The sequence below is a fragment of the Myotis nattereri genome (genome assembly GCF_964212035.1).
Source record: "Myotis nattereri genome assembly, chromosome: 20".
NCBI classification, from domain to species: Eukaryota; Metazoa; Chordata; class Mammalia; order Chiroptera; family Vespertilionidae; genus Myotis; species Myotis nattereri.
The window spans coordinates 8,898,450-8,915,118 of NC_138096.1; the positions used below are offsets into that span (position 1 = coordinate 8,898,450).

Below are 16,669 nucleotides of genomic sequence, written 5' to 3' on the forward strand. Positions count from 1 at the left end.
TAAACATTTAAAAATGCGTTTTAGAAACCTGTGTTAATTCATTTTACGTTGTTCTTACGAGCATTACATTTTTCATCTACTTAGTGTGAAAAGATTTGATAATCCCTGGAATTATGTGTCTACAGTTTCTTATATACTTTTTCTTTGCTGTCATCATGTCTGACTAGTAGTGAAAAGTCTTCTAAACTTTTTTAAATGACAATAGATTTCATCAGAGAATCAAAACAAATGCCATCACATTCACACACACATATATATATTCACACAACGCTCATACACATTCACTCAACATTTACACACACACTCACAGTCACAAACTCACAAGCACACACTCTCACACACAATTACACACACACACACTCTCAATTTGGAAAGAACATTTCTGTTCACACTGACACAGCTCACGCATTTCCATATGATGACACACATCACTGTATTCTGTTGCAGATGTAACAAATACAATTACAGCTGTTCTTTATTTGATCTTCCAAAGACCCAGAGATGCTGGAGGATTCAGTTTGCTCAGTGCTCCCCATAGAGTCATCTGTTATTTGGGAAGGAGACCTAATTTGCAATAGATACAAAACTATTTGTCATTTTGCAGCTTTGCCAAAAATAAATGAAACTATTAATTACTGCATTTTTGAGCAGCTGCTAATAAATCGGGAGAGGATAACTGTTCATTAGAGTTCTGGTTAATGACATGGACGAATGTGCTCCGTGCTGCTTTTCACAGGCGTATATCAACAGAAGTAACTGATGCATTATTTCTGTTATTTAAGATGATGTTAACTATCCTGTGTTAATAAATTTAGAAATTTTAACAAATCCTCCTTTGTTGTACTAAAACTAATGATTCAACACCATATTTTAAAGCATCAACTTTATTTATTTTGTGTATTTTGTGTTTATATGTCCAAAATAATTGTTGAATCTGCTTTTAAATACTAATTTTAAAAATTAAACTTCTACTATTTTATCATTGTTTCTTTCCATACCTAAAATTAGCATTAAATTTCACTGTTCTAAAAAAGTTTACCCAGTCCTTCAGATAGAAAAGCATATTTTAAATTATTTTAATTCACCCATATGTATGCATGAATGAACAAATAGAAAGTCACATACTCCCTCTAATTAGAATGTATACATTCCATATTTTTTTAATTGGAACACATTTAATTGCATATGAGTTCTAATTTTTTAAAAAATTTGAATAGCCTCTAGGTGTAGAGGTACTTAGACTAGAATAATTGGAAACATACCACATATACAACATAAAATGGTTTCCAAGGCATTTGATTCATCTGTTTTACTCCATGTGACCAAATTATCGTTGTAAGAAGGACACATTCTCCCATTGCCGGCTCTCAGGCCTGCTGTCCGTTTGGCATTCTGAAATTCTAACCTCCCCTGCCGGAACTTTAAACTAATGATTATAGACTTATTTTACATTGTGATTACACTAAATAAAATTAGTGATTAGCCAATTAGAATTCTGCAAGCTTGCCTTCCGTGTGATATGAATAGCCCATACGGAAAAGGGGGATTTGCCATTTGAAAACATGTCATGTGTCCAGAGTGTGGTGAATAAAAGAGGAATGGAGCACTCCCTGGGGAGGCACTCTTTTCTGAGATCTGGCAGATGAACTCGGCTTTTTCAGATGACGAACATACGCACAGCTGGGCCCCTCCAGAACAGCAGTTGCATTTGGCCATCGTCGCTAATATGGAACACAGTCAGCATCTGAAAGGTGTTCCCGTGACCTGTAGCTGCCATAGATTTGTCATCTGAAGCCCATCTCCGTAAGGACAGGTGTCTGTTCTGCGGTTGGCACGCTCCGAATTGGTGCTGTGATTAAACGGGCGTGTGCACAGAGGTCACCTTTCGTGCCCCCAGACGGGTCCCCCGGGACGCCAGGAGGTGCACCTGCAGGGCCGGGCGCAGCAGGTTGTGGCCCCACCGCTGCCGGGGTATAACTTCATTACGGGACATCTGGGTCCCTGGTCATCCAGTGGGCGTGCATGCGTGCGTGCCAAATACTCCCCCAAACAACAGGCATCCTAATCTATTAGTAAAGGGATCGCTGTAAAAATTAATATTTTAAATTGGCCACTCAAGAAGCAGCTGCTGCTACCTGATCATCTGTACCTTAAGGTCCCCGGACTAAATCTAGTAAGTTCATCCGCCACATTGTAGACACTTCCAACTTAAAAATAGAATGTTATGTATCTGTAGAGCAGAACACGTTACCTCCTGGACTCAGAGATGTGTAACTGCTCATAATATAACAAGAGTCATCCTGCAAACTAAAAAGTTTAACGCAGTAGTGTAATTAGAACCTTTTAATGTTATAGTTCATAACTGAAAAAAATTCAAATATTGAACTTTTAATTGTCACTTGTTTTAGCTCATTTTCATTATCTTTCAATTAGGAGACAATTTAAAACTTAACTTAAAAATCACAAAAGAATGTCCCAGAGAGTTAGAAATACGTTTTGAAAAGAATCCATTTTTTTATGATCAGTATTTTTCTTGTTCTTTCTTTTTAGAAACATGTTTTCATCACTCTGTAGTGATTTGTTTGTATACCAAGATATTGTTGGGAATTTACTTTTGCTTATTTCATATACTTCTGATCAATTCCAGCTCATGCCCAATTATATTACACTAAATTAACATAATTCAACAGATGTTGATATTTAAATGTTTTCTGGCATTCACATCTTGGACAGCTGTCTTTGAGCTTGGGGAAAAGGCAAACATTTAGAGTTAAATGCTGAACATATGCTTAAATTACTAATTAGAAAGATGGAATAAAAACTATGCATTATCCTTTCTAAGGACAATAAAGCTCAGATAGGGATTTCTGTAATCTTTTTACATCAAGTTATAGTCCAGGGTATCTACAGACCAGAAGACGTAGACTTCACGGGTAACTTAATTTCAGTTCTCATCATTCAAAAATTACTGAGAGCCTCAGTAAGACTTGAAAAACCTATAATGACTTTACATTGTCAGTCTTACGAGTTGAAAAGATGCCTTTTCACTTATGATGTCAGGATGATAAAAGCCATTTTTAACAATATTATTGTTAAAATTTTCATCATGTAGAAATAGAGAAAAATAGAAACTCAATGGATACATCCCTGGCTTAGATATTTATCAATGTGTGGCCACCGGTGATTCATTTATATCCCTACCCACTCCTTCCTCTTACCCCGAAGCCCATCTATTATTTCAACTGAAATATATTAGTATGCTTACATAAAAAATAGCAACCTCTTTTAAAAAAAAAAAAAGAAGCCATGATATCATCATATCTATAAAAGAAAATAATTGCAATAATTTCTTCATGTATATGTATATCTACATACATGTTGTATGTATATACATGTATATACATATATGATATTGGCATTTCCTGATTATTTTAAATTCTCTTATACATTGTTTGAATTGGAATCCAAATGAAATCTTCCTATTATAACTGATATCTATCTCTTAAGTTCCCTTTGATTTATAAAGTCTCCGCCCTACTACTCACTCCCCCCTTTATTTCCTCGGAATTTTATAGCTGAAGAAGCCAGGTTTGTCCTGTAACGTGTCCCTCATCTCAGGAATATTACTGATGTGATCCCCGTGACATCAGTTAACATGTGCCCCTGGCCCTTGGGTTGCCTGTGATTGGTGTTTGCATCTAGAGAGCTGATTAGGTTCCATTGGTTTTGTTTTGGTTTGTCCTGCCAGGACTCTCTCAGCGGCGGTCCTGTACACTTCTCTCGCTTCCTGTCTCTGTATCATATATTCGTCATAACCACCATATGATTGCTGTTCAATCATTTGGCATTTTGTTTCCGAAATTTAAAAAATGATATGGGACATGCATGTTTTTCTAAAGAAAAGCATTACATAAATGCAGCAAGGAAAGACTCAGCTTATATTCGAAATTAGTTTTCCTAGGGCATTTCCCCACGGACATTTAAAGGCAAAAGACCTTCCGAGTATGGACAGTAACAGGCCTGAATTAACAGGATCATGAAGGCTCTTGATGGCAGAACTTTTCCGGAGTATAAGCTCGTGCCCCCTAACTGTGCCAGCATTTCAGCTGGACGGAGCGAGGAGCGTCTCCAAGTTCTCTTCCTGCTTGTTGACCATTAACGCTCAGGCTATTGTCACAGCCTCCGGGCAGCTCACCTGACTATGACCGTCCATTTCACAGTCTAACAGGGGTCTTCAAACTTTTTAAACAGGGGGCCAGTTCACTGTCCCTCAGACCGTTGGAGGGCCGGACTATAGTTAAAAAAAAACTATGAACAAATTCCTATGCACACTGCACATATCTTATTTTGAAGTAAAAAAACAAAACGGGAATAAATACAGTATTTGTATCTGCATGTGGCCCGCGGGCCGTAGTTTGAGGACCCCTGGTCTAGGATACACTTGCTAACATGTCTGTGAATATTTTATAGACAGAATGTTCCTTCATTTGCTAAAACATGAGCATGGAAGAGGAGGAACTGAGAGCATTATTTTTATGAAGTTACAGTTAGTGAAATGCAGAATTATATAGGAAGAGGACTAGGGGGCCTGCATAGGCGTCAGACGCTGGCTCACGTATAAGCTTGATTTTACGGGCACGTATCCCCTGAAGCCCAAGGCATGGACCCAATGTGTTTTGTGGTTTGCTATATCCGTAAGTAAACATTTACTTACGATAGAAATTGGAACCTCAACTAAAATACTATCATAAAAATAAGTTAATATAAAAGCCCTACCATGCCTTGTTAAGTTTCATTCAATAACTATTTAATGCGTGCCTGTGTCAGCCAGGTTTGTAAATGCTAAGGGGAATTTACTTAAAAAGGTAAGTCAGATGTGGGGCCCACAGCCTTCAGGGAGTGTACGTGCAGCGAGAGTGCTAGTTCATGTACACACAGGGCTGCAGTTGAAGGTAGAAGACACTGTGATGTGAGTGAGAGAGTATTCTGGCAGTGGCAATCAGAGAGGGCTGCCTTGAGGAGGTGACATTTCAACAGGGTCCTGGATTCCCAATTGAATTCCACCGACCAACAATAATTTAACCTACATTCAAGTAGCTGATATGAAATAGGAACTCTGTCTGGCATATTCCAAGTAGAAATAACTCCTCCCCTCTTTCAGAAGTTTCAGACATTCGGCCTGTGATGAAAATACCCTGTGTTTAGTACCTCCTCGACGTGGAGGACAAAGTAGCCATACTCAGCCGATGTACGTTACAGCATATAGAACTATGACTGTAAAGAGTCCCAGCTCAACAGGGAAAGCCAGGGGGACACCTTACAGAAAATCACAGCTGACCCAGCTCAGCCTGGAGCCTGTCGCTGCCAACTCTGTCACAGGGGCCCTTGTAATTCTGCTGATGAGCCGCCTCTCGGCCTCCAGAGCCACCTTGGACAAGAACCCACCCTGGAGTCCATCTCTTCGCTGAGCAGTAACTTTCCCACAGAAGCGGCAACAAAACCCAGAACCAGGTCTACAAAGACCTGGGGACATGCTTTTCCCACTGGATTCAACTATCTGTTTAGTAAACACACTGATGAACTCAGTTCAGCAGGCAGCTTCATTGTTTGATTTCTGGAGAATTTAAAATAATCGCGAATGGACAGATTCACTGTTTATTGCGATGCGATGCGATGCGTGCCAGGAGGCGCCATCTCCTCCCCCGCCTCCCTATGCCCCAGGTCCCGTCCAATTGAGGTGCTCACACCCCCAAACATGCCACGTCCCGGGCAAGCTACAGGGTGTCTGTGTCCCTGCAGGTGTGTCCCCTCACCTGGGGGCCTAGGACCCCTCACCTGCTGGTTGGGATTCTCTTTGAATACTGAGTTGAAATCTTTTTCCCACATGATCGGTAGACTTTAACCCCAGGAAATGAAAACCATATCTTTTTTATTTCTCAATCCCGTTTTATGGCAGAGGGCATGGCATGCATTTCATTCTCAGTAGACATTTATTAAATGGAGGGTAATAAACTCAGCTGAATGATGTAGTGAGGAAGAGGGAAAAAGTGATTCTTTTGAGGCAAGCATTTCTTGGCTCAAATACGATCCCTTCATTTTTTGTGTATGTGATTTTTTTTGACAAGTAACAGTTTTCCCGGACTCTGGGTGCCTCAGAACTATGAGGGGTTAGGTTATTGGGAGGATTAAACAAGATAAAGGATGTGAAAATGTTTAGCATCATAGTCGGCACTCAATGAGCTTGAATGTTTGCTGTAAGTCAGATGATCAACTCAAAGACTGAAGAAACCGACAATGATGCAAAATAATAATAAAAATAATAAAATATATTTTCTGTTGCTCTTTTCACTCCATCATTCCCTGAAGCTGGTGAAAGAAACTCACCCCCCCCCCCCCCCCAGCGCCCCGCATCGGTTCTAAGTGAACAGAACTGAACTTGAATCTTGGTTTAGAGTCAAGTATCAGGAGACTGGAATGAAAAACCAATTCAACAAACATTTTCAAATATATGACACACTGCAGTGGATGACATGGATATGAAAATGAGTAATGCAAGGACTTCAGTCAGAAGAGTTCAGAATATTAGGAATACCTATAATGTAATTATAGATATTATAAACGGCAACCATACCAGGCTAGGGAGTTTCTTAGTGCCGTTACCAGAGAGGGAATGTGGGATTATGTCTGATTCTACAGTCTGATTTTTTTTTTAAATGTAAGATTCAAGAACCAACATCCCATTTTTAAATGTAGACACAAATCTTCTGGCATTTAATGGAGATAGCCAAAGGAATTAGGTTCATTTTGAGTACTCTTTTTTTAATCTCTTCTAAGTCAACACTAGATTCATTTTGTCATTTTTAAGGAAATTAGAATAAACTTATTCTTAAACTAAACATCAGTGGTATACATATCCCAAAAGTGTATAGTTGTAGCTAGGAGTCAGGGAAAGTAAGTCAGGATCAGTTTACTAAGTGCCTACTACTTCCTAGGTGCCATGGTGTGAAGAATGAAAGAATACCCCAAGATGCCTCAAGTATCTTAGCTCCCGCTTGGAGAGACAAAATCCAAATTTGAACTCAGGGGGGAAATGAATTTTCCTCAGTTTCCCCCCCCAAAAGGTGGTCTGCTCCTCCAGTCCTTTAGATTTATTACATTGTGTAGTGATTTCTTGTCTGTGTGTGTGTTTCCGGCCTGAGGCTCTGAGCCCTGATGGTCGGAGCTGTCTCACTCTCCTCTGTGTCTCATTTAACGCCTAGTATTTTGCCTGATTCGCAGTCTCGTCTTGTTAATTATTAAATGAACGTTTTTTGACTCAGTTTAAATAACATTTCAAGAAAGTAGACGTGCTATTTAAAAAAATGCAGGATTGATTACCAAATGAACAGTTGTTACCGTTCTAGTTCAGTGAGCATGCATTGTGCTCCTAAGAGAAGAGAAGCAAACCTACGTCCTGTGAGTTTGACAGGGTTCTGGGCCTCAAGTTGCCCGCAGTCTGTATTTATATAAACGGGCAGGAATCACCTGGAAGCCACCCACAGGATGGGTGTCCCAGCAGACAGGTGCACCGAGGGTACGAAGCACAGAGAGAAGCACTTGGACGGGGCGCCAGGTTAGGAAGGTTAAAGGAGAAGGAACACTAGGTGGGCGTGCGCTGGGAGAAGTTGGGAGGGAGAAAGAGCAGACTCTCCAAGCGAGGCAGGGGCAGGAAACAGAAAGGCATGTTCCGAAGTCGGTCGAATGCATTGCTCCGGTTCACGCGTGTACGTGGCGTCGGTGACTCACAGGTCCTTACAAGACAGCCTGAAGGCGTCGGGCAGATGTGGGGAGCACGCTCTGCGCACCGTGAGAGCTAAGATGTAACAGCAGCTCTTCCAAATAGCTTTCTAGAAACGACTGTGTTGTTTGCTCTATGAAGAGAGACACTTCCCTCCAGGTGTGGGACTGTCCTCGTCCACGGACACGCAGCCCGTCCTAACACCTGCCTGAACCACACAAAACGTCCCCACCACCTCCAGGTGCCATTGGTGTCGCCAGTGAAGGGGCCCAAAGGCAGAAGCATTCAAGTGAGCTGTTTGGGGACACAGACGTCTGCTTATTGTCACAGGCGAGGAATGACATCGTAGGCCAGCTGACCCTCGGGGCCTCCGATTAAGCTTGGAAGTCAGCCCAGCGGAGAAGCAAGACACCGTTGATGTAGGAAGTACCAAGTGGAGGCCAAGAGAAAACTCGCGATGGACGGACAGAGCCAGTCGATGGGTTTCAGAGTTGCGAGCCTCTCTGGGGCTTTTACTGGGTTTTTGAAATGAAAATGAGTGCTTTACTCATATACGCTCTGACACATTTAAAGCAAGCCCAACCGAACATTAAAGAAAAATTTTAAATTTCTACTAGCTACCAAAACATACCTACTTGTGATTTAGAAATGACCCTCATTATAGCCTTATGATAGCATATTGATAGCGCTGAAGTGTAATGGCTGTGTACTGTGCCGCGTTTATCCGGTGGGTGTTCCGTGACACCCTACACGAGCCGAGTGCCTGCCCTGTTACCCCACCAAGTGCCCTTCATCAGTCCCCCTTAACCGAGGGACCCTGGGTAAGGGATTTCACTTCCCTGGGCCCTGGGCTTCTGATCTGTAAAGTGGAGATGGTAACATTAGTAAGATGTGCAGCTAGCATTGCTTCTAGTGTGCAAATGTTCTACACAAATGGTTTCTAAGTAAAATCTTCAGAAAGACCTTTGGGATGAGCCCTGGTCTTATCACAGTTCTGGAAGGTAAAGAAATGGAGAGAGAGAGAGTCCCTCGCGCCACTGAGGGGTAAACGTCCTCCCACATGGACAAAAATGGGGACAGGTTGGGTTTTTCCGAGACCTAGTTGGGGAAGCAGAAATGGTGACAGGGTGGGGGGGGGGGGGAGAGGGGGACAAGTTCTGACTCCCTGACTCATCCCACATGCACATGAGGCCACGGAACCCACAGCTGAACTCACACCCCAGCCTCCACGCGTGGACCATCTGATTGTGCCTTTGACCACAAAATCCCTTCAGCTGCCCTAACCACTTGCTTTTATTACTTCCATTGTGTGCTATGTTCTAATTTACCTCATTTTAACTTGCGTTTTTTGCTGTTTTCTAATTCACCTGGCCATGACTCGTATCTCTTGTTGTTGTTGCTGCATGCTCATGGTAAAATAAAGACCAGTAACAATGGGAGGCATAAAGAACACTCCCACAGAAGGCCACACACAGGAGGGTGTGACAAGAGAGGGTAAGGTCGGAATAGAGCGAGGGGCCCAGTGACGGGCCACCGGGCCCGAGTTCAGTGCCCTTCGTCAAGTCTGGGTCGTTCCGAAGGGATGGGGCATGGGCTGAGGCAGGATGGTTAAATCCAGTGGCCACAGCCAGAGAGAGAAAAGGCCCCAGGACCCAGACCTGGTCAGGGTGTGACCGACACCACCAAATGCAAAGGGTTCTTCATGCACAAGAAGGGGCTTTGAGAGCAAATACCAGGAAAGACAAGGACTTGATACGATCCTAGGAATTAAGAAAGAGAACATCTGCACAGGCTGGATCGCCCAGCCGCCACCCTCCTCTCTACCCCATGGCCCTGCAGTGACAGGGACTGGATCGCCCAGCCCCCACCCTCCCCTCTGCCCCCATGGCCCCCGCAGTGACACAGTGGCCCTAGCTCACTTCTGTGCAGCTGGCGCCCTGTCCGGGCTGATATTTTTCTAACTGACAGTGAGTGTTGTTGCCAGATGCCGGGCCCCGTAGTCACAGCTGCTTGTCTCTCCTCTGCAGCTTGTCGGGGCTGCTTGGGAACACGTTCTATCCAGGGGGCAGCTTTAACTGGGCCTCATTCCCTGAAAAGCCTCTATTTGTAAACACTAGGCTGGAGAGACACGCTCCGATGGCCTCCTCTTTCATTCTACTGTGTCTGACACGCTGCGTCCGTCCTCGGAGCCCAGGTCAGAAGCCAGGTTCCAGGCGAGGGAGTTCTCCCTGGGATTTTCTCCTTCTGCCTCTTGTTTTTTGAGTTATTATTATTTTTTCTTTTGGACAACACGCCCCGTTTCCCACCACCGCACTATCTAAAGGGATGATGGGATACATGAGTGAAGTCTGTTTCAAAAGAAAAAAAAGTGACTTCTTTGTGAGCTCTGCTGTTCTCCTGTTTAGTAGGAAATTTAACAATTAGTGTATGGGAAACTGTGGTTCAGGTCATAACTCCGTGCTAGTGCTTATGAATAACGAGACAGCATTCTTCCTGCACGCTCTCCGCTTGCATACTGTGTCTGTGACCCCCCCAGTGTGGAAGGCGCCATTAGATACCGAATCATCAGGCTTTGATTGGTCTACTACCCGCTTCTCCATCGTAAGCCAGTCCTCTGGACAAGTACACAGATAGGGTTGACTGTTCATTTCCATATGGTGTCTTATAAAAGGGTCCTGAACATTATCCTTTAGTAACTTTGGGTCTGTTCGTAGGACAAGGCACTGTCATTTTTCAGAGCACCACAGCCAAACAGAAACACAGAAATGGCCAACTCTCGCCTCCACTCATAACCCAAGTGCTCAGCTTTGCAAAGGCCAACGACTCATTTAGACCAAAGCAACACGGCCGCCTCTGAGACATCCACTGATTTTAAATTAAATAATGACTGCTATGTTTTACATAAAGAGTAAGAACTAAATGACAGGGTAGATCTTCCTTGGTATTGTTTGTAGCAACTCCACTGCACTGTCTAAGGCAGTGGTTCTCAACCTTCTGGCCCTTCAAATACAGTTCCTCATGTTGTGACCCAACCATAACATTATTTTCGTTGCTACTTCATAACTGTAATGTTGCTACTGTTATGAATCGTAATGTAAATATCTGATATGCAGGATGGTCTTAGGCGACCCCTGTGAAAGGGTCGTTCGACCGCCAAAGGGGTCGCGACCCACAGGTTGAGAACCGCTGGAAGGGAAAACGGGGGGGGGGGGAGGGGACAAGCCTAAAAGGGGGGATCTTCCCAATCCATAGTCCGGATCCCTCCACGCCGGAGCAGGGAGCCAGTTCCTGACAATTCCTGGACTACAGCGAGCTGGTCTCATGGCTCAGGTCTTCAGGTTCTAGAAAGAATGGGTTTCCTTTGCTTTCTGTTTTCTCTAACTTGGAGTTGAGAAGAAACTGGCCATGACTGCAAGGGTATCTTCTAAAAGCATAGTTTCCTATGGAAGCACAGATTTTTCTCCCAACCAAAGGAAAAAAGGCACATTAAATGCAACCTGTTATGTAAAGACTAAAAGTAAAATCTCTGGCAATTGTTAATAATGTTGGTTTTTGCCTGCCACTGCCACCACTGTCCCTAATTACTCCAGACCCTATGACTTTGTCTCCCTGCTCAGACTTGAAACTCTCCCAATAGGACTTGAACATTTCCTTCTCTGGTATCTCCTGTACCCTCTCTCTCTCTCTCCTGCTCTCCGCATTTTCACTGCCACTATGGGGTCTTATGCTGAGTCAGGAGTAGATACTAATACTTGCCGAATCAGTGAACTCATTACTTTTGGATAAAAAGGATGTGTCTTTTCTGGTACTTTAATTTTTTATTTCTATGCTTCTCTGATGTTGTAATTTTATTTTAAATTTCTATTTTTTTAATTTTAAAAGTAGATGTGATCATAACCATTGATTTCCCTTGTCTCTGTGAGCCATAGAGCACACCACAAAAGCCAATAAAAATGTTAGTTATGCATGTTAATGAACACTTTGACATATATGTGTGATACATATATTTCTGCAAAGTTAGTCATTAACTGAATGAACTAATTTTTCAATCTATCCACTGAGCCAAACCAGCTAGGGCTTAAAAATATTTAAATAATTGTAATTAATTATTCTGTAACAGGGAAACACTATGCACTCCAAATAACGGCAAGAGAAACCAGACAAATACCCATTTGCATCCTGTACTGGTGTATTTCTTTGGTTGTGTATAGCCCCTTGAATTAGCCTGATCGTTAATTATACTTTACTTTGTGCCTTATTGATAGAACTTATATTTAATTTTATTCCACAACTCCCAAGGTTTCATAACATTTAAACACCTGAGTGCATCTGCATAACCACATATTTGGGTTCTTAACTGAATTGATATTTTGCTTTTAAGTTTTTCTCTAATAAGCTGGATGTTTTCAAATTGGGTTCTATACGACTTGAAGCTACTACTACATATCTCTGTGAATTTCTAAAAGAGCGTGCACTCCCATAAATGACACGCTTCGTTTATTTCTGCTTCATGACCACCAGACACGGGCTCAACCGATGTCAGGGACTAAGATCCAGGAAGTGGACAGGGTCCCTCTGTAGCCTGAAGAATCTGAAGACCTTTACGTCCTTTCCATGTTTGTAATACTTTGTCTTGGTTTCCAATGGGCGATTTCTAATTTCCCCAAATCTGTTTAATTCAAGAACCCACGATGAGGCAGAATAATCTAACTCTAACTAGATCCAAGAATAGCAGAAGGTTCTCATATGCTGTGTCTTTACGAATATGATCCAATACCCCATTAGCCTGTTCAGGAGCAGCAGACCAGCATTAATGCATTCCCAGGATGTTGCTTCACCTAACTGGTAATTAACTGAGGAATTCTAATCATATGAATTATAAGGCAGAGCATCGCTGTTTTCTTCTTCCTATTGAAAATGTTTTAAGAGAATTTGCTGCCGCATAATATCCTCAAAGAAATTGATCATACTTTTCCTGTAATAAATGTTGTTCTGACAGTAAAGCATTAGTAACCAATTGATAACCTAGCAACAATATTGTGATCTCTTTAGATAATTAATCTTAGCTATTTTCCTGTCAGAAGCCACAGCGCTTGATTTTATGTTGAGCCAGAAAGATTGCCAGTTTTGAAAATTAAAAAGCATTCCTTTTATATTATTCATTCCAGTAACAATTTATGGTGGCGCATTTAGCTGCTGAACGCTTGTCAACAAACATAATTATGTTTCGATATAAACAAGATTGGTGGTTTTACGATGCTGCTCCATCTTGGTTGAGAACCTTTGGATTTAGGTTCAGATTGTACAAGCTGTGTGTTTGTGTATCATGCTTTTTCTCCATTGTTAATAGTTTGTTTGTTTTTTTTCTGATAATTGCCCGTAGGCAAACCAGCATGCATTTAGGATCCTTGTGCATGGGAGATGTCAAACGGAGAAGGAAGGCAGCACCCTTGCCTGGACCTCCTACAACAGGTAAAAGGAAAGGGGCAGAGCACACGTGTAAGGTTCATGAGTCATCAAGAATAAAATAGTGATCATTCTTCATCACTGCGCCGAAGAAGAGGCACGGTTGCCAGCAACTGTTACGTCGTTTGCATTTGGTGTAGAGATGGATGCACGTTGCTTCTGTAGAGGTTTTAGGCAGCCCACCAATGAAGTATTCGCTATCCACCTGCCCCAATGAAGGCTTTGTGAGAGGTATTAAAGGGCACAGAGTCTTCAAAGGCTTTGTCTTTGGCCTCAAGAAATGTAGATTTGTTGGGGGTGGGGGTGGGGGTGGAGGCATAAAAGGCAAATAAGCACAGAAGAGATTAATAGTAATAAATGCAAAAGTTTAGGCTCGCCTAGCTACATGGCTTGGTGGTTGAGCGTTGACCTATGAACCAGAAAGTCACGGTTCGATTCCTGGTCAGGCACATGCCAGGGTTGCTGGCTCAAAAGCCAGTGGCGGGTGTGCAGGAGGCAGCTAATTAATGATTCTCTCTTATCATTGATGTTTCTATCTCTCTTTCCCCTTCATCTCTGAAATAAACTATATATAAGTTTAAGCTCAGCCTCCAAATCAAGTAGATGGGAAGCTGGCCGTGACTGGGGCCGTCTGGTGTCTAGTCCCAGAGTCGTCGTTCCTTATTAGACAACGTTCACATCAGAATAAAACATTTTGCATTTCCACCTCAGCATTTCCACCTCAAGAGCCATGTCACTGGAAGAGCATGTCATGCTAATGAGTGTGGCACAGGGAGACCATAAGTGCTGACAGAGAAGTCACTGGACCAGAGGGGACAGGGAGCCTTTCTAGAGGGGCAATGACTCCAGCGTGGTTGAGGGAGATGAACAGATGAGCATGTTCTGCAGAAACCTCACGCAAGAGCAATGGTAAGGGAGGCAGAGATGGGGGGACCAGGGATAAGGGGGAGCCCACTGGGCTTGAAGAAGTGGACGCCCACATAGGAATAATCAGCAGTTGGCATGCACGTGATGCAGCCAGATGACCATGAGAAAACGTTTTCAGTGCAGATACTCGGTCAATTACAAAGACTAACAGCCTTGGTCTCTTGCATGGGGTCCTTAACCATCCAGATTTATAAACATTCTCTTAACTTCATCTGGGAAACCCTTTGTAGGAAACGTTATTTTTTTTTCACAGTTATAGACTATGAAAATAATATTCATGTGAATAGCAGAGTAAGCAATGAGAAGGGGAAATAAATAAATATATATAATATACATACACATATATGTATACACACACATATATAATCTTAATGTGGGGATTGGGGGTGGGAGGAAAGATGTGAAGCTTAAATTCTATTTAGGGGACCTATCCCATAGTTCAGCACCAAAAAAAAAATGGAAGAGTAATTTAAAATCAGAGCACTCATCCAGTTTCCTCATCCATACAAAAGGTCTCATTCTGAAATTATGCCTGTGGTTATAACATCTGATCTTCTAGCTGTATTGAATTTTCAGAAAATGGACATTAGAAACACTTGTGTGTAGAATGTGTTTCTTTTGATGTAGAATAGTATTTATTATTTACTGGATACCTACTCTGTACCAGAAACTGCATTATTTCATTTTATCTTTACAACCACTTTATGAGCTGGTCATTATCATCACTTTATACCACAAAATTAAAAATCACAGAAGTGTGAGGATCTTCTCTATGTATAATATTGATGGCAAAGGGAGGTTTCGAGCCCACACCTGCATGACCCCTAAACCCATGTTCTTTCTATGACAACTTACTCAAGACCTTTTTGTAAGACTATATCTGTGAAGTCTATCTCATTGCATATGCTTACTTGAACACACTATTACATATCGTAAGTTTCATAGAAGATTCATCTAAATATTGCTATGCAAAGATACAGAATATTAATTAGAGCACTTGTAATACATCTCTTTATGTGGGAACATATAGCCACTTTCAGATCAAATAATATGTTATAAGTTCTTGAGTTCAAATCTCTCATAGGCAGGTGTAGGCTTCTTAATGCCCTTGTTCCATTGAATGGTCCCCTGAATTCTCTTGTCTTTCAGTGATTCAGACATTAGTGGCAGAGACAGAACAATCGTAGGAATGGGAGTGCAGCACCTTCATGCCAGCAATCAGGAGCAGACAACAGCTGGATCAGGCCCTCACGCTCTCAACACATGTGCAGGGAGGAGGAAAATACAGAATGGTCGAGGAGGGTGGTATAATTATTTCTGCGAGGTGGTTCTGACGTTACACTTCAGTAGTGCCAGAGGGAACCACTTATAAGGAGTATGTGTTGAAAATTGTCAGAAAATTAGGCACTTCCACTTTATAATTCCAAACATTAAACTTTAGCCTAAAACATTTAGAAGCTCACACCAGCATATTCCAGATGTTATACCACTAAAGTGCTGTGATTTTCTTAAGATTCTGGATTTTTATTATATTACTAGATTTTTTTTTCCTTCAAATTTCCTTCAAGAATAAAACTCATAAGACTTTTTATGATTATTCAAAAAGCAGTGACGTAGGAGAATTGTGTCACTCATATCCGGAACAGTCTCAAATCCATGCACACCAGCTCCTCTCCAAGAGGAGGAGAGTGAGGTCATTTAAAAGATCTGTTTCTAAAAGAATTTCTTCCAATATTAATGAATCGACTCCAAGGTGAAGACTATTATTCGAATCAAGTAAGAAATGCTTTTGCATAAATACACTTTGATAATGAGGTCGTGAATTCTAGATTGTCTTGTCTCTGAAATTGTCATTTTCAAATTCTGGAATATAGTTAGTCACATAATAAGGAGTCAGTTATATCTGTCAGCTTCCAAAGTTGAGTTAGCAGGTAGAGAGTTAAAGAGACTTTTTTCACCTTTTTATAGACCCTTTGTAGACCTCTCAAAAAACACACTGAATTGAGATATATTTTCACAATTCCTGCCTTTAGTCAACATTCCATCTGAGCTCGAAAAATGCAGGTGAAGATCACCTCATTTATAATATGGAAGAAGAGCTAAAAGCCTGACAGCTTGAACATTGTTTAATGATCCCCTCTGATTTACATGTGAACTATTATGCAGTCAAACAGCAGGTTAAGAAAAGATTTACCAAAAGAATTGTCAGGAAATTAGGTGCTTTCACTTTATAAATCCAAACTGAGTTAATACAATAATTTAGGACCCTAAATATAAAGTGGTATGTTATATACATAATAAATATTATTTTTTAAAAAGACTTAACAAGTCTTTTATGAAATTAATAACCCAAAATGTGATCATCTTTACCTGCTTACTGTGTTGAAAATTGTAACCACCCCATCTTAGCACCAGCATGAAGCGTAAGTTCATCGCTTCATAAGGCTGTGCACTAGCCAGCAGCATTATCGCTTGAACATTTATTAATTGTGACAGGAA

General features: G+C 41.6%; 1 protein-coding gene across 1 annotated transcript in view; it reads left to right on the forward strand.

The window, feature by feature from the left end:
• GPATCH2 (G-patch domain containing 2) overlaps positions 1–16,669 on the forward strand; it is an 88,941-nt gene that overhangs the window by 67,287 nt on the left and 4,985 nt on the right. Inside the window, exon 9 of the mRNA XM_081114386.1 lies at positions 13,161–13,249. Within this exon, the coding sequence (XP_080970512.1) occupies positions 13,161–13,249 (89 nt within the window). The remainder of the gene's footprint in view (positions 1–13,160; positions 13,250–16,669) is intronic.